The following is a 24,896-nucleotide window of genomic DNA, read 5'->3' as shown; positions in this document are numbered from 1 at the left end:
TAATACCAAAATGCATGTGTTTTGAATCACAGCCGAACTGCAGAATCTTACACGTTTACTCTATGCTAATAATACAACCATGGCCAAGCAAGCATAATCCAAATACATGGTTGTCTGGGGCCACTGCAGTTTCTTAGGATGCTTAGGATTGACATACCTGCTCCTACAATGCTATTAATGTTTCTTCTGCACTGCTTTCAGGATGGATAGCATGGTGTAGTGCAGGGGTGGCCAAACTGTGGGTCTCCAGATGTCCATAGACTACAATCACCATAAGCCCATGCCAACTGGCCATGCTAGCAGGGACTTATGGCAATTGTAGTCCATGGACATATGGAGAACCACAGTTTGTTCATCCTTGGTGTAGTGGATAGCGTCACACTAGGATTTAGGGAATCCCCATAAGAACATAAGAAGGGGCCTGCTGGAAGAGAATAATGGTCCATCTATTCCAGCATCCTGTCTCCCCAGTTTCTCTGGAGGGCCAAAAACAGGACTTAGAGTCCAAGCCCTCCCCCCTGATGTTGCCTCCTCTTTTTCTAGCTATATAATGCCTTTTTGAAACAGTGACCAGAACTGTACACAGTACTCCAAATGAAGCTGCACCATAGACCTATTTTATCTTGTATGAGAGTCAGTGGTGGTATAAGGACGTGGGATATGCAAGTCTGAATCTGGTCTCTCCATGAATGTTAGCTGGGTGACATTGGGCCAGTCGTATATTCTCAGTTTGATCCCTTTTATAGGGGTTGTGAGGGGGGGAGGATGAGAGGTGAATGATTAGAGTTGCCAACGTCCAGGTGGTGGCTGGAGATGTTCCACTATTACAATTGATCTCCAGGAGACACAGATCCAGTTCACCTTGATTTTGAATAATTGAATCATAGAGTTGGAAGGCACCTCCAGGGTCATCTAGTCCAACCCGCTGCAAAATGCATGAAATTCACAATTACCTCCCCACCCACAGGAATCCCAGTTTCATGTCCAGATAATGCCCCCCCCCCAAAAAAACCCCAGAATCCCTGTCCAATCTGGCCAGGAAAAAATTCACTTCCTGATCCCAAAGTGGCAATTGGCATTTCTCTGGGCATGCAGGAAAGGGCCCCAAGAGCCAAGTACCGACACCATCCTTTCTACTCACAAACTGCTTAATTGGACTCTATGGCATTATACTTCATTGGAGCCCCTCCCATCCTCTCCCCAAACACCTCCTTTCTCAGACTCCACCCCCTTCCCAAATCCAAGTATTTCCCAACCCAGAGCTGGCAGCCCTATGAATGATGCAAGGTGCTTTGCCCCCCCCCATGGGGGGGGGAAGCAGGCTATAAATGAAGTATGTAAATAAAAGCCATTAGAAAATCAATGTCTTAGTACTGGAAAATATTTGACTTTTTAAAAGTCAAGACAGGGAAGAACAGTTCAAAAGTCCCAATTTAGCCAAGGGAGAAAGCCGGCCATTCCAGCTGCACCCCATAATAGTGACCAGGGCATAGCAACTTGAGGCATTTCCACACATCACTAAAAATAACATTATGCCAGCTGAATGGCATAGCGCTAAATCATATCGTGCCTCCCAGCCCCTCCTCACCTTTTTGCTGTGTTGCTTTTGGCTGCTGCCTTTTCGTGCTTCTCACCCTCCACATTAGCTGCTGAAAATGGCGGAAGAGAGCAACATGCTTTATACACGACTCTCTTCTACCTATCAGTTAATCCAGGCAACCTATCCCCTTTCTCCATGTTTTAAAGATTCTGCAAATTCATACTTTTCTGTGTAAATGCCTATGCATATAATCATAGATGCATAGCACTTTTTGAACACCACCCATAATAGAATCACAAGTCTTTGATACTTTTAAAAATTAATCTCGTTCCTAATTTATTTTTTGGGGGGGACTTTAGAGAGGCATGTTTTGTGGTACAACTTTGGGGGAAATTATTTCTGGCATCGCCTGCACGCTTGTCTGCCTATTTGTTGCTCCAGGATGTTAGGCATTAAAAAAAAGACATTCCCATCTCTGGGAACAAGGGAGAGAGAGGCGGGTGGGAGGGCAGGATGAGGCAGGCACCTTTACACATTTTAGCCTCCATACCTTCCCTCTGCTGGTTGCCTGCTGGTTGCTCTTCTGTAGCTCGCGATAAATAGGTCGGGGAATCCACTTCATGCGCTTCCCCAACTAGCGCTTTGAAATGGAGAATGTAGCCAGCCGGTTAGTGCCCAGATGCTGGATGTTGGCAACATCATATGGAGGGGCTGGAATATAACAACTACGTAAGGTAAGCAGACTCAGTGCAGGGTGGTTTGCCATTTCCTTCCCTGGTAAAACGGTAATGACTGGGGAAGGGAATGGCAAACCACCCTGTATCGAGTCTGCCATGAAAACGCTAGAGGGCATCACCCCATGGGTCAGACATGACTCGGGGCTTGCATAGGGGATACCTTTACCTTTAAGGCAAGCATTTCATTACATTTAACGGGTGTGGAAATGCTCTTGGTCTTGCAAAATGCCCCTGCTTAACCTCAGGCTCATAACAGGGACAGCTAAACAATATTTCCAAAGAGCTGCTTCTAGTGGCAAACTGCAAATGAACAAAAAAATACAGACACATCTAGAATCTGTTTTATTGAGTAGTATCTCCTCTGTTGCTCTTCCCTCAGAGAAACTGGTGCTCAAGTTGCCATAAGGATGCTCAGGCCTGTGCTTGGCAGAGTGATAGGATACAGACCAGCAAGTTTAGCACAAGGATGGTGAGTTTAGGTTTTTCTGTATTAATCACAAAAGTATTTTTATCATGTACATCAGGGATAGTCAACCTGTGGTCCTCCAGATGTCCCATAATCAATGTGTTGGAGAGAGTCTGGTTCAGCAATGGAGACTGTGGTTTGCATCCAGGTTTCCAAGGTCAATCCCTGGCATCTGAAGAGATCAGGTGGTAGGTGATGGGAAAGACCTTTCAAGATACCCTCAAGAGCCACTGCTAGTCAGTTTAGACCAGGGGCAGTCAACCTGTGGTCCTCCAGATGTTCATTTACTGGCAGGGGCTCATGGGAATTGTAGTCCACGAACATCTGGAGGACCACAGGCTGACTACCCCTGATGTACATTATAGTTGTACTTAGCATTTTGCTAAAGTTTGGCAAACACATGAAAAAATGTGCTAATCTTTTTGTCAAATAGCCTCAAGTAAAACAGCCCTATCAACTGGAAGAATCTCCAGCCTTCCCAGTAAGTTAAGATCAAAACTTATTTTTTGAAATGATTTCCTGTTGTTTCCTCATTATTATTTTATACTGTAGAACTGGGAGGAGGTGGTGGTGGTGGTGAGGAGAGCTCCTCATAGTTTCCAGCTGGGAATATACTACCTATAGCACTCACAAAGCACAGGAAGGAACTATGAGCACTGCCACTTGACATGTAAATCAGCAACGTCCCCTGAATTAAACTGGAGGAACTAGTTCGGAAACAGACAATTGTGTCCATAGATACATTTTTCTTTTGATATCCAGCTTCTGTCTCTGTTCAAAAAATCACTTTGAACATTTACTGCAGCTACATGAAAAACAAACAAAAAAAATGCCATTTTAAAACTGTCTTAGTTGGAATTTAGATGGCAGGTACAGTAGCTTTGCCTCACCATTTTCACTCTTTTGTTGCTAAGAAATGTGCTCCTGTGCTGCCACCAAGTGGCATTAGATACTAATCAAAGTTAAAAGAGGGAGATTTTGGATGAACCATCAGCCACCTTCTCTAAGCCTGGGCCACACATTTATGTCAATGTAAAACGAGGATAAGATTGCAGCTGCTGCCTTTTTCTCATGGAAAGCAATAACTGGCAGGTAGGAAGGCATTTCTGTTTGTTGACTTCTTAATGGTCAGAGGTAACCAAAAGATTTCGATTAAAAAACAGCAACAACAGGGTCAAACCAACACACTTTTCACTTGTGTGACTTCGGGGAAGCACCACAAATGCACTAACAGGGGAGGGGATCTTGCAATTGTTTTCAGTCCAGAACAGGGCATATAAAGTCAAAATTGAAAGAGTCATGCTCTCAGTCCAAATATTCCAGGTAAGAACAGAAGAAGAGCCCTGCTGGATCAAACCATATCAGTAGCCCATCAGATTCAGCATACTGTTTCACTCAGTGGCAATCCAGTTGCCCTGGAGGGCCAGCAAACAGGGCAGAGAAGTTTCCTGATGTTACCTTCTAGCGCTGTACTAAGAGGTTGGATGCCAGCTTGGACTGTTTACGCACTGGAGGTTTCATGTCAGGCTGCAGGCTGGAGTTTTAGTCGTGGCAAATTGCCCCATCCTTTTCCAGCACCCACACGGGGGAGCATTTGGCCCGTACTGGGTACACTACATGTGATGGTGTCTGCAGGTTCAAGCCTGGCCAGGTCCAGGAGCTCTGCAAAGACAGCCTGATAGCAGAATTCAAGATAGTATGGGGTAAGATAGCGATCCCCAACCTGTGGGCCGCGGACCACATATGGTCTGTCGACTAATTGGAGGTGGGCCGCAAAGGATGCCTTCTTCCCCTCCCCCCGGCCCTTTACTTCATCCCCCCGGCCCTTTACAACACACTTTGGGTGTCATTGTCTCCCATCACTCCCAGATGGGACTATCTCGTTGCAGAGAAACAAGCTCAGGGTTCCCATTGATTTGTCATTGTCATGAGTTAAAATTTCCATGAAAATAAAATGTTCCTTATGTTCATTGTTGTGGCGTGTCTGTATCTTATTTTGAAGGGATGTTTAAACATTACCATAGCGATCAAAGAGCGTTAGGGCAGTGGTTGAGAGTAGAGGAGTAAACTACCCCCCCCACCGGGCCTCAGTAAAATTGTCAAGCGTTGAGTGGTCCCTGGTGATAGAAAGGTTGGGGACCACTGGGGTAAGATATACAACTACAAGACAATTACTTGGGCAACTGCCTGTTTCCTGACTCCAGTGGCCAATGCAAATATGTATCCCCCAGGGGTAGTCAAACTGCAGCCCTCCAGATGTCCATGGACTACAATTCCCATGAGCCCCTGCCAGCGAATGCATTCGCATGTACATCAATGCATATAAACAGAGACATCATGCAATGCCGGAGCAACTCTTATAATATCAGAGTTTTGTACTGTATGCTCCTCCCCACCCCTGCTGAAGAAGGTGGGCTGCTCCTAGGCCTCAAGGGGGTAGCATGATCAAATGGTTTTAACATCTCTTAAATGTTTTAACTATTTAATTTTACCATTACTACGGTGCCCATGTTCTCTACACATGCACACAGGCAGCATCAAAAGGCAGCATAAGATGGCTGCCCTACAGCAGCCTGCAACATATTAGGCAGGGCTCCGTGACCCACCTGAGGCCCTAACCCATGAGTTAAAAATAGGGTTGCCAACTGCCAGGTGTTGGCTGGAGATCTTTTAGAAGTATAACTGATCTCCAAACTACAGAGATAATTTCCCCTGCAGAAAATGGCCACTTTGGAAGGTAGGTTATGTGGTGTTCTCTCTCACTGAATTTCCTCCCCTGCCCTCCCCAGACTCTCCCCTGTCCAAATCTCAAGTATTTCCCAAACCAGAGCTACCAATACTAGTTAAAGACCACTGCGATAGAAGATGACTAACATCTGATCTCCTTGCTACTTCTGTGCTGACCCATTTTTAGCCACAAATAAATGCTGTATACAATCAACATACTTATTTTTAGATCATTGTCTTCTGAAATAGTGCTTTGGTTAGGGGAAAAAAGGGAAGCAAGTCACACAGAGTACCTTCAGCAATTATCTTGGGGCTTTTGTCTGAATCACAGACATTTCTATCCTGAGAAGGACAGAAATAAGCTTTCTCCAATGATACAACATTCACAGTTTTATTATCATGTATGTTACAACCTGTTCATTGTGTATTGTACTTTACAGAATTCAAGGCAGGTGACTTCCCTAAAGAATTAAAACATTTATACAAGGAAGAAGAAAATTCTACTATACAATAATTTTTATGGGCACCATTCTAATGTTACACATTTACAACATGCAATGCGATTCTAAACAGGGAAAGGTAGGAGGCCACATTCACATTGTCACATGGAAAGAACACTTTCATTTTTTCTCATTGTTTTCAGGTCAAGCTGAACACAACCCCCCCATTTATACAAACTATGACTTGACCAAAACTCTATCTCTTTGAGGTAGAAAAACACTGAAAAATAAACTGTTCCAATTCTCCCCCTAGTGAAGAAGTTGATAAAAACTTCCCCACTCAGTTATATATAATTGCTAGATCAGTAATGCAGAATGGTTTTTATGGTTCCATGGAGACATTTAAATAATTTTTTAAAAAAGAATTCACAACAGCACATTGTCCCTTGCTATACATGTCTGAAATAACTGCAGGATGAATTAAGGTGGATGGAACAAAATTTGTTTAGGGTGCTAAAATCAGTTGGATCGGAGAGCTAAGAGAATGCTAATGAGGTTTGCAGCGCCATTCTAAGAAGAAATGCACTCCAGTCCCACAAAGTCAACCTCATCCCAACTGGCCCTTCAATAACCTTAGAAGAATGTCAATTTGCACAAAATGGCACTGTTACTCTTGTCAAAAGAAAAAAAATGGTTGACAGAAAAGCTGGAAGAAGGGATGTGCACCTGTTGAGGTGTTAAATTTAGGAAGAAGTCAGGGCTAGCCACTGTGACTTTTCCTCCAACAACATGCTTTCACGGTCTCATTCACACAGTCCCTATGCATTGCCCACTCCTCAATTTCCCCTCAGCCAGATTGCACAATACATTTGCTGGGGGAAGATTGAATGGCCTCCCCTAAGGGAGATGCATCACCTTAGTTTTGGAATATCATTTTGGTGGCGGCCAGCTGGTGCAGCCCCTCTTGTGTCCCTAGTGGTAGCCGTACTGTGGGGGAGGGTTGATGGTTTACCACCATGTTGTTATTCATTATTTTATAATGGGGTTTTAATGGGATTTTATTGGCATGTGTGGATTTATTATGTAACTGGCCACAAGAGAGCTTGCTGGGAGTGGTGGGAGACTAATAATAATAATAATAATAATAATAATAATAATAAGAATAATAATATGTAGACGCCCCAATGAACATGTAGAGATTTAAAGAAAAATCAATGGGTACCTCTGTAATCTTGTCTTCACCCTTCAACCCAGAATAAATGCCTGAACAAGGTTATAAAGGTAAAGAAATAAGAGTAAAAGGGCCAAGAGTAAAGGCTGTTACAGAAAGAATGATACTTTCTTTTAAAAGGAAAGGGAAAAATACAGAAGAGACAACTCGGGCAGAAATGCATTTAGAATGTCAGCACTGCCCTCAGGAAGAGCTGGTTCAGGCACTAGGAAGTTTGAGAGAAATGGGCACACCCAGTCACCTGACAAAAAGTACTGTAAGAAAAGGGTAGGTTAAGAATGTCTGTCATACACTGCACTAATTACCTGTGTTATTAGGACAGTGTTCCAAACAACACAGAAGAAGAGTCTTTTTTGACTCCAGCTCTTTAAGGCAGAAATTTCGAATGGCAAGGAAATCATTATTTTCCCGGCAGGTCTTTTCCCTTTGATATCTTTTATTACCCTTTTATTTCAGTGTTCTCTGAAAGCACATCTGCTACCATTTGAAACATTTGGGGGCAATGGCTTTATTTTAATTGATTTGGCTAAATGATATCATAGCATCCCGGCCTAGTCAACTTGGACAAAGTGGATTCTGTATAAATGAACACAAGTTCACTTTTTTGTACCAGTAACACATTGCTTTGATTCACAGAAAAGAACCTTCACAAAGACGGAAAATAGACTCTTCATATGATATTTTTAGAACGTACCATTATAAGACTGCATTATCCTCACAGCAGAGTGCATCTGACAAGTGATCCAACACTTCTTTCCAAGCCCCTCTGGGAGCACCATAACCAGGTATACTCAGAAGTAAGTCTCATTTTATTCAGTGGAGCTTGCTTCCAGGAAAATGGTTAGAATTACCACTCTTGTATTTGAAAGTAAATTATACTTCTGCTCTCCTTTTGTCGATTGGTATTTCAGAACAATTGCAACAGTGGATTTCAATCAACTTGAAGGTTAAACTAAATCATTACTACCAACATTTTCTAGCTCCAGTGCAGAGCAGGAATCTAAAGCATGCATTTCAGAAGTATTTGTGTTAATTTGTGTCTAAGTACAAACGACAAGCTCAGTACTATGGGGGGGGGGGGACACACATGTTAAATGAGAGACTGTAATAATAAAAAATAGAAACTAATTATTGTTGTCAAACCACCGCAACACCTTTTTAAAAAAGGGTTTAAAATATCGAATACATAGTACATGTATGCTTTATGCAGCTGCATCCAGGTGTTTTCAAAATAAGGAGAGTTTTCTGTTTCTGCAATTAAGATAATGTTCTGCTATCCCTATTCTTCTACGTTACAAATTTTGGACTGTGAACAAACATCATCATTTTAAAGAAACCTAAATATACTTGTATAAGTCAATAATTTCTTCAGTCACTGAAGGAAAACATTAAGAATGTATCGCAGTGGCAAGTCCTACCTGGAAAGAGAGGAGGTCTTTTCTTGGGGCGCCTTGGATGGATAGGTTCTAAGTTCCTAATATTTCTCTGATACTTTCTCTTAAGGTCATTTCCTAGGAAGAGTTCCGATGGCAGACTACTCCGTCTTGTTGATTTATAATCATTCTGGTATGAATTCAGTTCAGACTTAGTCCTAGAGTGAAGATTGTTGTCATCAATTGCCATTATGGCACCCACATCGGCTAAGCTGTCCCCAGCATGGAAACGAATGTGCAAAAAACAAGGAAGTAGAGCCAAAAGTCGACTGGTGGAAACAGTCTCCAACTATTTTTTGATGTTCTCATGCTTAGCAGAGCACTTGTTTGGTAAGTTTAGCAAGTAGAAAGGCGTGGGCAAAAACAGGTGTAGAATTACTACAAAGCCCCTCCTTTCATAAGTCAAACAGCCCAGGGGAGGAAGTATAGCGAAATCATTAAAGAGAACAAAGGTTTGTGAATAACTGGAAAGTTTTCAACAGACTCTGGCTACTGAGCCAAAACGTTGCTTTCAAGAAAGTACAGGACTCCCTGCTTCACTGAAAAGCTTGCTGTACTAAAAATTTAATCTCCTAATTAACCTTAAGGAGGGATATATTGGAAAAAAATACATATATGTGGTAAATTATTATTGTGCATGATGGCTTGTTGGAGATAAGGTTTGTGATCTTTTTTTTTGGTGTAGATGTGTGCTTTGCGACATAACTCTTTTGACAGGAAAGAAAAAATAAAATTCTACTTAACTGAAAACAAGTATGGAATTATAGAACTATTTTAACAACCACAGTAAAACTTTGTGTGTTTTAAAGTTCGCAGCTATTTCCATCCTACTCATTCAACAGGGTTTAGATGTTTGTGAACAGGATTGCAGCTCATTTCTTTACCAGGCATTAAGAGATTTATATAATACAGGATTTATTTTCACACCCACTTGCATGCATGCTTTCCCATGCTATTAAGAAATAACATCAGAATAACCCTGTAGCTTAACATAATTAAACAACAGCAGGATGTTTCAGGGATAGGTCACAGCTCAGAGGTAAAACAATTGGCACAGAAGTCCTATAGACAGTGCAATAATTAATAGATTGATTTGCATAATTTCTAAACAACTGTGAATAATATACAAGTCCAGCTGCTAGGATGAAACAAAGAAGGCAAGTGTCAGACAGGGTTACCAGCTTTTTAAACTGGTCCCTTTAGCTGTTTCTTTAATATCACTTTGATCTGTGGCAATTATCAACCAGGTGATGTTAATTTATAGCTTTTATCCCGTAGAAGGCTTCAACTGCCCATTTCCACATATTCAACCACTATTTAATGGATAGAGCATTTTCCCTGGCCAGAAACCTTTCTTTTAAAATGTGTGCCCACTTCTGCTGAAAGTATTCTGCATAGTATCTTCCATGTCACTCCTTAAGCTTCAAAACGGGGGAAGGTGGGACACAGCTGAGCACTGCAGAACTTTGCCTTCCTCTCTGGCATGTCTGTGAAGCCTTTCTTTAATTTCCCTCTCTAGTCTTCCTCCCACCTCCTCTGTCCTTGGAGAGCCAACCAACCACTCTTCCCATTCACCTAACAGCCCCTACAACTGGGTCTGTCCCAGCCTTGCCTGAGTCCCTGACTCAGGTGTCCCTCTTCAATCATCTGCTGGCTAGCTCCTGTAGATTGTCTTGCCTGCCTTAGGTAGCCAACCTGTTCCCTGGTGCCCTTCCTTCTCTCCAATAGCAGCAAATCAGATAAGTATACTGGCTCCGGAAGGCTGAATCTGGGTGTCGGCTTGTGTCCAGGCACAATGCTTTAATCTGCTTGATGTGAATTTAAGGCACACTGCACATACAAGACCTGCATGAGACATAGCAGAGAGATAATTCACACTTGTACCGTTCACACCTTCAGCAAAGTGATATGGATAGCAATTTCACATTAACTGTTTCAGCACTGTATTTCTCACTACTGACTTCAACCTTTATGCATAATGAACAAACTGTTTGGTGGCTTTAAGTAAGGCACAGTATTTATTTGCATCAACAGAACTAGCAAAGCGAATTTCTACACATCTCTATAATTCCATCTAGATATATAAAGATTTGGGTTCAGCGTTCAAATCAATGCTGCCCTTTTATTCTGACCGCTCTGAAGGAGGCACCTGTGATACTCCTGAAGAAGGCATATCTGAATCCAAATGACCCTTAAACAAGTGGCGGTCCAGTGGTTAATATTCCATTTGTGGACAAGGTATTTGAGAGGCTGGCTGAGCTGCGAGTAAAGGCTGCTTGCCCCTGTTGGTTTTATACTATGGAAACCCACAAAGTTCCCTCTCATACCTCAAGCTATTTAACATCTACATGGAACCACTGGGAGAGATCATCCAGGAATTTGAAGTAAGGTAGCCCCAATGGATTCTTTAGGTGGATTCTGCATTAAGCAGGGGGGGGGTCGGGTTAGGTAGCCTGTATGGCCCCTTCTAACTCTACGATTCTAATGTGCAGATGATACCCAGCTCTATTCCTCCTTAACAGCTAAGCCATGGAAGTCCTGAACAAGTTCCTGAAGAAGGTAATGGGATGGATGAGGAACAATAAACTGAAGCTCAGTCCAGACTAAACTTATGTGCTACTAGTCAATGTAAAAGCTGCTCAGGGATAGTGAAATCAGCCTTCCATGGGCAGTGTTGCTCCTTAAAGGAACAAGTATTGTCTGGGGGGGGACCATTGGATCCTGCCGTGAAGCTCTGGTCATCTCTATGGCAGATAGCACCTCTTTATCAGCTCTGGCTGGTTCTCCAGCTACATGCTTTAATTCAGGGGTAGTCAACCTGTGGTCCTCCAGGTGTTCATGGACTACAATTCCCATGAGCCCCTGCCAGCAAATGCTGGCAGAGGCTTATGGGAATTGTAGTCCATGAACATCTGGAGGCCCACAGGTTGACTACCCCTACAAAGCATGGTCTGGCTAGAAGAAAGCTTCAGACACTGGCCAGTAGAGTAGTAGGATGGGGTAGAATCTACTCCAATATAAGAGTCAAAACTATTGTTGTTATTATTATTAATAATAATAAAGATTTGTATACTCCCTCCTGCAAGCCGCTCATAAGGCTATATGGCAACGAGGAGAGAATCTCAGAAAAAAATCTTTTGTAGCAGTCAATGGTGTTAAACACTAAAATACTAAAGGCCTGTGTACCAGTATATAGGAACACATGAAGCTGCCTGATACTGAATCAGATCATAGGTGCATCAAGGTCAGCACTGTAGGCAGCTCTGGCTGGCAGTACCTAATCAGGGCGTACTGCCTGCAAAGCTTCTGCTCTGCCTCTGAGCCACAGCCCCACCCCCATGTTTAACTGATCATCCTTAAGTTCCTGAAAGCTGCTGTACAAGGAAATCAAGAAAGTTATTACGAAACTGTCTGATATTAGGGAAGGTAAATTTATTTTATTTATTATTTAATTTATATTCTGCCCCTCCCAACAAAGTCGGTCCGAGATGGCTTACAAAAGATAAAAGGTAAAATACAAGAATCCTCATTAAAAAACCCTTAATTCATCCCCAATACATAACAATACAATCTAAAAACTACAACAGATGGCAGAACCAACATCCCTCCCCTATCCTGGTCAGTAGATCACCAACACCAACTGGATCCATACTCTGGCCCAACCAGGTGATCTTAATGTACTATGGAAATTTTTGCCTTGCCTGTTAAGTTAAAGATGAAAATGTTTGGAACTCCTCCTTGCAAAATGTGTGGAAACAGTCAGGACATGTGCGGTGCAATTGTAAACACAGTTCCATGGACTTACAAAGTGTAGCTCGCTCTGTTTAGGATTGCATGATAGCATAGTTATTTAGTGAGCATTTCATTTTTGAATGACACCTTGCAAACAGACAACATTCCAATTGGCAGAGGAATGAAGTAGCACTTCCGGACACATTAACTCAGAGAACTAAAGTGGCACAGTTCTTTCACAGTTGTCCTTTTGTTCTTCCACAAGCTGGTATTAATCAGGTGAATTAGGGAAAGTCATGCATCTAATTAAAGGGGGGTAGAGTTTTATAACTTGTGAAATCCTGTCAGGCTTCAGTAGTACCCAGAAAGTCCACTTACAAACATATTAGAGCAGCCCTTTTCAACCTTTTGACCATAGAGAAACCCCTGAAATATATTTTCAGGCTTCAATGATCCCCAGAAGTGACGTCAGCTGTTTCAAAGATTAGTGAAATCTTAAATATCCCCTTAAATATATGAAATAGTAGAGTTTTCAATGATAACCCAGTGTTTGATTTGCTATTGAGCTAATGATATCCAAAGACGAATGGAGCTGTACAATTCCAAGTTGGGTTGGGCATTTTGGCGTCCAAAGCGGTTGTTCACACCTGAAGCAAACAGCACCACGGTGCGGGGGGGGGGGGGGAGGCGTGGGCGTCGGCACATCGGCCGGCACGCACAAGCAGGCACAGAGCTCAGAATTATACCCATCTACCATGAGTGTATCGCTGTCTTAACCTTATCCCTGGGTAGGGCTTAAGCTTTTTCTTCCATCCTCCCCAACATTAAAACCATATTAAAGTGGTACTAAACTTTCTACTACATGGAACATTTTCTCCCATATTTTTAATGGCACGTTTGCAAACTTATGGCATTGAGTAAATTAAAACCTCAGTAGCCATGACAAAGTATTACTTTAAGCAGCAATCTGGCAAATGAAGCAAAAATATCAGCATGTGCATGTGCGTAGTGTGCCATCATGTTGCAGCCAACTTATGCTGACCCTGTAGTGTTTTCAAGGTTGTTTTGCCATTGCCTTCCTCTGGATAACAACCCTGGAATTCTTTGATAGTCCCATCCAAATACTAACCAGGCTGACTCTAATTAGCTTCTGAAATTTAGTGAGTTTGGACCACCCTGAGCCATCTTGCTCCCTTTCCCTTTCTCTGTCTCTTTCCCCACAATGAATTGAAGAATTGCCTGCAATACTGTTAATTAAAATATTCATTGCATTTGTATTTCTCACAACTTCAAAGAAGCTTAAGGTAGCATACAAGGATTGGCCTAATTTTGCTTCATTGCCTTATACCATTGGTTTGACAGTAGGTTGCCCAAGGCCATTCGGTAGACTTCATGGCTGAGTAGGGATTAAACCCTAGTGAGACTATTCATTATCCTTTCATTTGTCAGGTTTTCCATTAATAATTGTACAAATATTTAATAAACTGAAAAAGGATGTTTCAGCCCCCATTACCTACATGAAAAGTACTGTCAGAAGAATTTATCAGAAAAAAACATTTTTTTTGTCAAATTAAGAACAAGACCATCTGTCTGTTGTGCAAAAACAGGGCTGATGCATGAAAATGCAGACAAATATTTCTAGTATCCCGTTGAACAACATTCCATAATCTATCTTTTTAGAGTTAAAATGGTTGTGGTTGAGTCTGGTTTCCCAGCTGAACCAGAAAAGCAGTAAACACTTCTGGGTGGCCAAAGGATGAGCCAGGTAGACTGCTGAACACCTTATTGCTAACAGCTGGCCTGGACAACTCAGAGAAGCTGGTGTGCCTTTGCAGTTTGAGAAGATGTTAATGTTTACAATTAAACCTTGAAGACTGCACTTGTTAAAGTTTATGTTAAAGCCTGGCTTTGAAGTGAACATTTAAAGAATAAAGAAGATTATCTCAAGCCAGTATTCAAACTCCATTTAATTAATATCTGCCAAGTGAATTAAGGTACATCTGCACTACCTGAAATCAATATATATCTAAACAGCTCTGAGCCTTCAGGGAGGGCGGTATAAAAATATGAATAAATAAATAAATATAAAAACTTGGCATTCACATTAATTGGATGAAAGAAACAAAGTATAGTCAATAAAACTGTTCATAGTTATCTTTAGGAATTAAGAGGTCCATGCACTTAACATTCTGGGTTCAATTTAAGACACTAGCCAACACATACAAAATCCTTCATGGCCTCAAGCTTTTGCATCTTCAGGACTGCCTTTGTTCCTGTGCCCTGGCATTTCATCTGAACAGGGCGTTCTACAGGTGCCACCCTGCAAATGGGCAAGATCAACAACTGTCTATATCAGGACTTCTCAATCAGGGATCCAGGGATCCAACATATTCCATGAATCTATCTAATCCCCTTATCCCTGTGGCCATCACCATCTCCTCTGGCAACAAATTCCACATTTTACTCTATAAGGTAGAATTTCCTTTTATCCATCCTGAATCTACTGCTCTCAGTTTCATTGGATGCCTGTGAGTTCTCGTATTTGGGGGGGAGAGAAATTTCTCTGACAACTTTTTCCATCCCATGCATAAATTCAAAACCTCTATCATGTCCCCCCCCCCCCCTCAGCTGTCTCTTTTCTAAACTGAAAAGTCCAGACTCTTCAGCCTTTCCTCATAGGGAAGGTGATTCTGGTTGCCCTTCTCTGCATTTTTCCAATTCTGCAACGACCTTTTTGAGAGATGGAGACCAGAAATGTAACTTGAACCTGACCAAACATTGTATATAAGAAATATTCGGTTGTATTTTTGAATCATAACAGGTGTTATATTACCTTTGTAAACACCACATCTATTTTTACAGTTGTACATCAAAGAGCACTAAACCAGTTTTCAGAGTCATGAGAAACATCTGCCTAGCATAACTCTCAATATATGAAGATCAGAGGTATTGGTATTGACATTTTTGTATTATGGGGGAAACTTTTATATGTGCCCATTTCAGTACACTTACATAAGATTATACTGTGAGAATGCCTGAGGCCATGATCAGTTATTTCAGCTTGTTTAACACCTGAAGTCTCCAAGCACCCTCGACTCTTATTGTTTATACCTGTCGTGGCATTTTCAAACTGCACCCATGCAATTATCTTGAGCTCAGAGGCAAATAAACTGATTCCAGTGAACAATATCAGTAGTTAACAAATCACTAGAGTGGGGTCAAAAAGATACATTTTCAGAACAAGTTACCATCTTCACTTTTCCAGAAACAAACTCACACGTATTCTAAATATTAGTTGCTGAGACTTGCTAATTTAGATTTCTTTTAATTGAAGAAGAAGAAGAGTTGGTTCTTATATGCTGCTTTTCCCTACCTGAAGAAGGCTCAAAGCGGCTTACAGTTGCCTTCCCATTCATCTCCCCACAACAGACACACTGTGAGGTGAGTGAGGGTGAGAGAGTCCTGATATTCCTGCTCAATCAGAACAGTTTTATCAGTGCCATGGCGAGCCCAAGGTCACCCAGCTGTCTGCATGTGGGGGAGTGCAGAATTGAACCCGGCTCGCCAGATTAGAAGTCTGCACTCCTAACCACTACACTAAACTGGGAGAGTTCATATATGATGGGCACCTACACATGTCCTCCCAATCTGAGATCATTTTTTTCCCTCCAAAATAAAATGTTCCCTCACAGACTGAGCTGTCCTTATGTTATTTCGTGAAGCTGACTGTTCCATCCTGTCACTGAAAGACACTTTGGCTATACTCAGCCCAGGGACTTTTTGGGAAAATGTAAGAGCCCTTTTCCCTAAAACATTTGTCAGAAAAGACACTGAGTCATTGTTAATGACAAACTAAAGATTTTATTTTACAAAGAGGAATAGTGTAGTTGGAATGAGAAGTTGTTTTTTTTCATATAAATCAATTATTGTACAGTTTAAAGTTCTTGGCTACAGGCTTTTGAGATGTTCATGGGCTTTTTTTCCAGATGTTCAGTTTTCTTTTAAACTGAGAGATTTCATTACTGTTAGTCCAAGAAAAGGTTTTTCTTTTGTCTTTCTGAGTTCCACTGAACTCCTATGCTTCCAGAAGTTGGGAACTCTTTTGCTAGTACCACTACTTTTCTTTCCTAGAAGAACCAGTATCCCTCTGACTATTGATGAGTCTTAAGCACTTTCTCTCACACAAGCTTGAAGAAATTTTCACACCTGATTTCTCCTTTTCTAACTGGGCAGGGATTCTCTTTCTCTCCTTCAAAGAATTCTCCTAATTTGGCCTGAATTGGAAGTATAACCTCGCTGTCCAAATTCTCATTGCCAAATATCTGCCTCAGTTCTCCAAACATTGTAGATTAGCTTTCAGCTAAAGATTCAGTTCTCTAACTAATGTTTTCCCACAGAACAGATCAGCTAAGGAACAGACAGGTTCCATCAGACTGCTCTCTAACTCAAATAATCTCTTTCCAGGATAGGGCTAGTATATCAATACCTTCTCTACTGTTGCTGGTCAATTAGATCTCACAGAGAAGTCTGTCACTCTGGCCTAGTAAAGATTTTTAACCCTTTACTTACCGTTACTATTTCTTCAGAACTTAGAATCTGACTTTCAAAGCGCTGTCACAGCATATTTTCCATAATATTTTATCAGTTGTACAGCCTGGTTGTACCCCACTACTAAATATGTCATCACAAAGTATTCAGCCAGGAGGCTGAACTAAGATATTGATGTCACCACCAAAATTAGCAAAAAAGCATTTAGTGAATACAAGAGCCTCCTACTAGTTTCTTACAGACCGAATATATGCTCAGATAGTCTGTGTATGGTATACAACATAGCATATACATAAGCAGTGCAATCAGGCAGCCTGAAATAACTCTTTTATTAAGGAAAGCAACTGAAAACAGATTAGAAATTAAGCATACCTAAAACCAGTACTGTCTAATATTGTTTCTTTCTGAATCCCTGATAGTATCAGTCAGTGTGGTGTAGGGGTTAGGAGTGGAAACCTCCAATATGGAGAACCAGGTTTGAGTTCCCATTCCTCCACAGGCAGCCATCTGGGTGTCCCTAAGCCAGTCACAGTTCTCTTAGAGGTCTCTCAGCCCCACCTATCTCACGGGGTCGTCAGTTGTGAGGAAAGGGAAGGAAGGCACTTGCCAGCCGTTCTGAGACTCCTTCAGGGAGTGAAAAGGGAGGGGGGGGGGTATGAAAACCTCTTCTATCACGAATCCAAGGCACAAAAAGATTTGAAAGGTAAATTTAGTGAAGAGAGATAGGTATCTTCTCTTGATTTGCAAAGCTCTTAGGAAATGTTTCTGATTAATACCGAGTTTCCAGAAAGTATATAAGACTCAGTCTTCCTAGAGACAGAATAAGTCATCACAGTTTGATTAATCTGAAGTTCGATCTATGCATTACATTTGATACAGGGACAAACATCCCTACAGAGAGAATTTCCTAATGCCTAACCATTATGTCAGACATAATTGGATACATTAGTTGGAGGTATCATGTATTTCCCCTAACCAAGCAACTGACCACGAGGTACAGAAAGAGTAGGGACACTCATTATGACCCCTTTCACATTACCGTTCTAAACCATGTTATCAATTGTTGGCCAAGTTCTGAGTAAAATGATACAGGGACAGGGGTTTCATACAGCAATATTCATCATATTACTGAGCTGTCTCTGATGCGCTATGGCCATTTCAAACTCTGCTGCTTCCCCCCTCCTGCTCTTTTTTGCTCCTCAATCTTTCTTGCCCTTCCCTTCCCCCCCCCCGAACATTCTCAATTGAGTGTTATAGCTCTAAACCAATTCAATCTCAAGGCATCTCACCAGTGCTTCTGTAGCACTGAAAGTGCTATAGCGCTCACCTTATCATGTTTGGAAAAAAGGGTGAGGAGGATCATACAGCAAAAAGAGCAAAGGGAAGTGACACTGTAGGAAGATGTGGAGATGATGGTGTGCCACAGGCCTCCCCAGCTGTGTTTATGCAGGCTCTCTTTGGTAGCCAGCCTAGAAGTACAGGTATGGTTCTGTTCCCAAATCATCTGAAAATATTTCTGTGGTATCACTTTCTGTGCTGTGGGGGGTGGCCTGGTGATGTCAACATCCAGTGGGAGTGTCTGGGTGATGTCACTTCTGGTGACATGTGACTTCCAGTGGCATGGCAGGAAAGTGTCCTCTGCGGACACTACTTCTGGGGTTTCTTGAAGCCTAAAGAATATTTCAGTGGTTTCTCAAGGGCAAAAAAGTTGAGAAAGGCTGGCTTGTGTTATTTGTTTTGTTTTTTAATTAAGAAGCATTGAAAAATTGAACCCACATTTAATTCTGGTGTTTAACTCTGTTAAGGGCTCCTTTCTAAAACTTCTAAAGCTGAGTCAGTACAGACTTATCAAGCATTAAAAATGTAGCATATTTTTGGCTTTGGTTAACTCCATGGGTAGAGATAAAGGAATCTTTCCTATCTTTATATTCTTAAGAAACCTGTTCAGGAATTGAAAGAATGTTTAACTTGTAAGAAAGAAAATATCTCCCTGCTCTGTTCCCTTAGAATAAAAGAAAGTGGAGTATGTTGAACTTCTGCAGCATGACTTTGCTTTAGCAATCCACATGAAACTTACAATATTTTAAGACACAAGTTTAATGTGGCTTTTGTACTCCCTGCATGGGCCAGCAGACACTACTATATACATGAATAATATAAACCAAGGATTCACTGGAAGCACACATTTTCTCTTTCATTCCATGCTAAAGAGATTATCTTCAGGCAGGGGGAATCACATGGTGCTCAGGTGATTTACCTTTTCTATATGACATGACCTAAAGGTAAGCACAGAGCCCTTACATATCCCCAGAAGGATTGTCATATAAAACTAGACCTGCAAGCCAATGCAAACATAGATTGTTTGGCATGGAAAGAGGCCTACCCAGCTTTACAAGATACATCTTGCTTTGTAGTTTCCCTGTTACTTACTCTGTAAAAATTGAACATGATACAAAGAAATCTAGTCCCACTTGCCACTGCAAAGACAAGATTACACACAGTCAAGTAAACATACAGAACAAGCTACAGTAGTTTTGGTTTCCTTTGATTTCTTGCCTGATTTATGCCTCTTCAAAGGCAAGACAAAACAAAACACCGGAAACAAATTCACTGCCTTTATTAACTATTGTTGTTGTTGTTATGTGCGAAGTCGTGTCCGACCCATCGCGACCCCATGGACAATGATCCTCCAGGCCTTCCTGTCTTCTACCATTCCCTGGAGTCCTTTTAAGTTTGCATTATTAACTATTACTCTTACAGAACTGTGCTGCTATCTCAAAGAGACATTTGCCTTTTTTGTAGCTAGAGTTATGTTAGTAGTCATAAGTTTATATATTTTATATAAATTATGGTTTAACCGTGATTCTGGGTTTTAAATGCATTCAGCATTTTATTTCGTATTTGTTGTTCTGGTCTAAATGACTGTAAATAAAGTTTTCCTATTCACACGCACAATATCTTTGGAATTACATATTATTAATTTTCTACCCTGGAATCTACACTAAAAACATTACAGCTGCAAACAATCATCCCCTTCACCAGTGGCAGCACCTCCCCCCATAAAGGTAAAGGTATCCCCTGTGCAAGCACCAAGTCATGTCTGACCCTTGGGGTGACGCCTTCTTGCGTTTTCATGGGAGACTCAATACAGGGTGGTTTGCCAGTGCCTTCCCCAGTCATTACCGTTTACCCCCCAGCAAGCTGGGTACTCATTTTACCGACCTCGGAAGGATGGAAGGCTGAGTCAACCTTGAGCCGGCTGCTGGGATTGAACTCCCAGCCTCATGGGCAGAGCTTTCAGACAGCATGACTGCTGCCTTACCACTCTGCGCCACAAGAGGCTCTTCACCTCCCCCCATATGTACCTCCAATCATAGTTCCTTGCAGCACTACAGAAATCCCATCTCTGGAAGCCCAAACTGAAGAACTACCAATATGCTGAAGGGTAATCCAGCAGTCCAGAGTTTGGAGTCTGCACTCACCTACCCCATCTCCCTTACTTGAGCCTCAGCACCGCCTTGACAAAACTGGCTAAACCCAAAGCGAGGCTGTCTTCATATGGAGTTGACTAAAGCCAGGCCCACCCAGCAGGATACCTCATGTCATGCGAAGGAAAAAGACAAAGACAGGCAAAAACCTGGCTGGAACTTACGGCTCCCACACCCAAGCATGGATGGTTGAGTGTAGGCAGCACTTTTGCTGCCAATCAGACCCTTGTGGGTAGAGGGGTAGGAGCCCTGCCAGCTGCACAGATGCACTTCTCCTATGGGCTGGAGGGGGGGGGAGAGCTCCGGCCATATCCTTACTTGGGGGTTGCACTGTCACTGGTTCTGCTGGATCTCCATGAGGGGCGGGGCAATGGCTGGATTGGCAAGTGGTGATTGGCTGTCCCTTCCTATGCCTTCCATTCAGAGGGATATCTTCAAGCACCACTGCCTGGTTGGTAGGTGCTGGTAGGCTATGGTCACCAGCATACTTATTGTGCTATTTGTGTCTCATGAGGAATGCCTGTGCTATGAACCCTCAGATGTACTAGCAGCCAGTCACCTCTGCTACCTACAGCAGCCCTCAGAACTGGGCTGCCTGTTAAAATTTATCTGCAGAAGCATCGCTTCATTATACAAGCTCAAACACCTAGTAGCTAATGTAGCCATGCAGTCTTCATAATCAAGATTGCTTAAACTCTTTTATTAGCACTATGGTTTTGGCCTGAATCCAGTTAAATGGCAAACACAAGTGCATTATGGATGGGATACTTTGCAAATTCTGACATCAATAGCTAACAAAAGCAACATATTACACATGTAGTTTCCCTTCTTTGCATATGTACAATGATTTCCAGGTTTAATAGTTAGATCCATTTGCATGAAACTTCCTGGCCAACAGAAAGTGAATATGATTCAATAGAATCTGGTGAAGCAGAACACTACTTAACTACTTTAATTATCACAATTATCACAAATTATTTGCTGTAAGGAACACATTACTCTACTGACAGCTTTGAGTCCTTCTACCAAGGCAGCTCTTGTCTAGACTTGCTTTCATATTGCAAGCTTCACAACTGTTTCAAAATTTCCCTGGTCTTTTTACACTTGCTGCTGTCAAGCTGTCTTCTTTGACCAGTTCTTGTTCTTCTTGTTTGTATACCACCACTGCTTTTTGGAGTAACCAAAATTGTTATTCCTGAGAGCAGTGTCAACCAAGCTTCTGCAGGAAGACTAAAGACAATTGTAAAACACACTTTCTAATATATTCAATGTCAAATCAAGCCTGAACTCTCCCAAGAGGCTAAAATTACTAAACTAGAGGCTGTACTTTGGTCACCTCATGAGAATACACTGAAAAAGACAATAAACCCAGGAAAAGTTGAAGGCAGTAGGAAAAGTGGAAAACCCAATATGAAATGGATTGACTCAAGTAAGCCACATCCTTCAGTTTGCAAATCAAGTCTCTCAGTTACTGGCATAATATAAATTTGCAAATGCAGCAAAGGACTAGGCTGCTTAAATGAATAACTGTTTTATTAAGAAGACAGACAACTATATTTAGAAAGAGAAGAGAGTACTAACTAACTGTCTAACTGTTGTCTGCAGTCATTCTGCTGTTCAGGAAGGAAATAGAGAGAAAGTGTGCTCAAAGGAGCAGGAAGTCTCCAACTGAGCCAATCACGACACTGTGAAAATATTTTTGGCACATCTTATAAAATGAAAAACAAAAGCATGAAGCAATTACATCCTTAATTAATGTAAAGGGAGTAACAACATCTCCATTTCTTCAGGTATCAACTGGCAAAGATGAACAGATATAACTCAGCATAGCAGGGAAAGGGATAGAAATAGAAGTGAAACTATGCAATTTCAAAAACGCAAAAGGAGTGGTAGAAAGAAATTACACAACATAAAAGCTTCAAGGTGAGAAGGAGGGAATTTTATTTAAAAAATAAGAATCAGTGAACGAAATGAGTTGGGGGAGGGGACATGATCAAAGGGCAGGTGAGACTGGGAACATGATTCTTAATAGAACAAGAATTAAATTATCGGTCTAGGTTGGCTTCATAGCTAAGGGGGAGATAACATGGGGTGTGTAAATTTCATCCCCTTAGTTCAGTTCAGTGTGAAAAAAGTTGAAGTTGTTTAAACCAAGATAGCAGACTCTGCAAATAGCTTAGTCAGAAATTACTTATTTTACCCCAGTTTATTTTGTTTTAATTCATGGTGCCCATTCAATCATGAACTAATTGTTGTGTTTCCTCCCTCTCCACAAACCCACACCTTGTCACTCTTTTTAAATAGTCAATCATAATTTTATTAATTAGAAGGCTTTCAAGAGAAGTATCATTTTTTCCCTTTTGAAAAACAATTACAATAGAAGGAAAATGTATAGAAATATTTGCTCTAAATCCAGCCTTCTCAACTTCAGATGTAAGTTAAGAAATGATAACAGTCTGTTTATGAGTAACACAAATACTACAACAAAAGCACTCTTGAATCCAAAATGAGAGATCTAAGTCTTACCTGGTACTGAATAACAAATCCAACTGGTCTTTCTAGTCAGGTTAACGGAGGGACGTGCTTTTTAGAAACATGGTCGACATATTGTAGATCAGCCAGAGAAAACGTAATTGCCAATGATATGGATGCTACCTTGCTTGCTTCCTGGAGACGAAAGGTATTGTTTTGCATTTGTGAACCATCTGTATTACCTGGGGAAAATAACAGTATACTTGAACTTAGGTCACCCAATTACATAAATTACAATTGCCTCTCAAAGGCAGTTCTGACCTTCTGAGTGAATATGTTCAAAGATTAAAATTAAATACAACAAATAAACCCATATACTTGTTGTTAAGCATTTTGAAAAAAATAACAAAATTGTTGCACACAAACAGTGCAATCCTATGAAGAATTACTCTAAGGCAATTGAAACCAGTATACTCGAACTGCAATAACTGGACATAGGATTGTACTAAAAGTCACCTATGCTGTTTTGGAAGTTGTATAAGTAATTTAGATTTTACAGTTCCATAGCTGGTTGACTTGCATCTGCAGCAAAAGGGGGGGGGGTGTAAAAAGAAGACTGTTGGTTTATTGGCACATAAAGAGGCATTTTATGCCTTGCCATTATTAGCAAAGGCAAACGTCCTACATTTCCATTTGAGTAAATAATAGATTAGGTACTTTACCGCTTGTGTTCTGTTTGATCAAATATCAAAATTATATCCCAAGGGAGTTTTGAAATTGAAAATGGGTTTGAGGCTGAGCCTGCCATCATGAGTCTTGGCTCAAAATAAAGCCCCCAAGAAGAAGTTATATGGGAAGAGGTCTTTATGAGCCCTGGGGCAGCTGTCCCCAACCCTCGGTCCAAGGACCGGGACCAGTCCGTGGATCAGTCGGTACCGGGCCGCAGCTCCTCCTTGTCCTCCTCCTCCCTGGCTGCTGCCTCAGGGGCTGCCCTGCCACTCTGCTGCCGGCTCACCTTTGGTGCTTTTCGGCGGCCACCATGGCTGAGGCTCCCCCTCGGCGTGGCACTGTGCAGTTGCTGCTGGCAGCACCCCTCAGTGGGTGGTGGAGAGTCAGGGGCACCGGCAGGAAAGCAAGCGGAGCAGGGGCTCAAGCGGCGGCAACATCCCTCAGCAAAAGACTACACCCCCCCCCCCACCGGGCCTCAGTAAAATTGTCAAGCGTTGACTGGTCCCCGGTGATAAAAAGGTTGGGGACCACTGCCCTGGGAAACTGAAGGTGGATGCGGAAGGATTTTTGATTGATATATTTTTCTTTTCTTTGTTACAGCTTAGAGAAAGTAATCAGCAGGGGTGGGGCAGATACCCAAGGAAAAAGTGCATCGAAGTAATAGTAGTGGTATTAAAAACTTATTTCAACATAAAATATCCAGGACCATGGTAATAACAATTTTCATTCAGTCCATTACAGATTTTAACATTGCTTCACCTAGCAAGACTATCATATTTTTAAAAAACTAAGCAGAAACTAGCTTCACCCGTGCCAAATTCTTTTTCCAACAAAGGTAGATTTCTTCAAGAAGGCGTGGCGGAGGTGTAGCATGGATATGCAGGCTATACATTTGCAAATGTGATTAAATTTGCAGTTGTTTGTAACAATTCCATTTAATTATGGAAGCCTGACACAAGTCACTGATTCTGAAACTGAACAAAGGTATTGCTTGCATAACTATGGCACCATCTTCTGGTCTCTTTGAAGAGAAATCTTGCTAGGTTTTGAATGCAGGCTAAAATCAAGACAGAGTTAAGCACACCAGACCACTGATTGCAATGGATTCTCAACAGAAGATCATCGGACTATATACACTTGATTTTTGCAACACCATCTCAGTTCAATCATAGATGGGGAACATACAGGGAGCCAACTAAGTTTATCTCTAAGATACCAGCAAAGTGCCCCAGTTTGGGGGCCGTTGTGGTAACACTGTGCAGTAATACAAAACAAAATCAGAGTCCGGTGGCACCTTTAAGACCAACAAAGATTTATTCAAGGCGTGAGCTTTCGAGTGCAAGCACTCTTCCT

At 41.7% G+C, this 24,896-nt stretch overlaps 1 protein-coding gene and 1 long non-coding RNA gene across 7 annotated transcripts in view; one reads left to right on the top strand and one right to left on the bottom strand.

The window, feature by feature from the left end:
• Positions 1–24,896, bottom strand: part of FRY (FRY microtubule binding protein) — a 223,475-nt gene that overhangs the window by 174,110 nt on the left and 24,469 nt on the right. For 4 of the 6 annotated variants that reach the window (XR_013231780.1, XM_077341823.1, XM_077341825.1 and 1 more), the window contains exon 1: positions 8,560–8,919. Coding sequence is in view for 3 of the 6 variants with exons in the window: in XM_077341823.1 (XP_077197938.1) it covers positions 8,560–8,764 (205 nt within the window). In the remaining 3 variants the exon portion in view is untranslated. Of the gene's footprint in view, positions 1–8,559; positions 8,920–22,868; positions 23,057–24,896 lie in introns of those variants that run through there. The other 2 variants (XM_077341830.1, XM_077341829.1) reach the window with 1 other exon arrangement.
• LOC143839603 (uncharacterized) lies at positions 7,452–8,708 on the top strand. Its single transcript, XR_013231781.1, has 3 exons — positions 7,452–7,556; positions 7,778–7,938; positions 8,645–8,708. It is a non-coding gene; the product is annotated as an uncharacterized LOC143839603 (long non-coding RNA).

This window comes from Paroedura picta, chromosome 6 (assembly GCF_049243985.1).
Source record: "Paroedura picta isolate Pp20150507F chromosome 6, Ppicta_v3.0, whole genome shotgun sequence".
Lineage (NCBI taxonomy): Eukaryota > Metazoa > Chordata > Lepidosauria > Squamata > Gekkonidae > Paroedura > Paroedura picta.
Note: the sequence above shows the minus strand (reverse complement) of the source record. Positions and strands in the feature narration are given on the sequence as shown.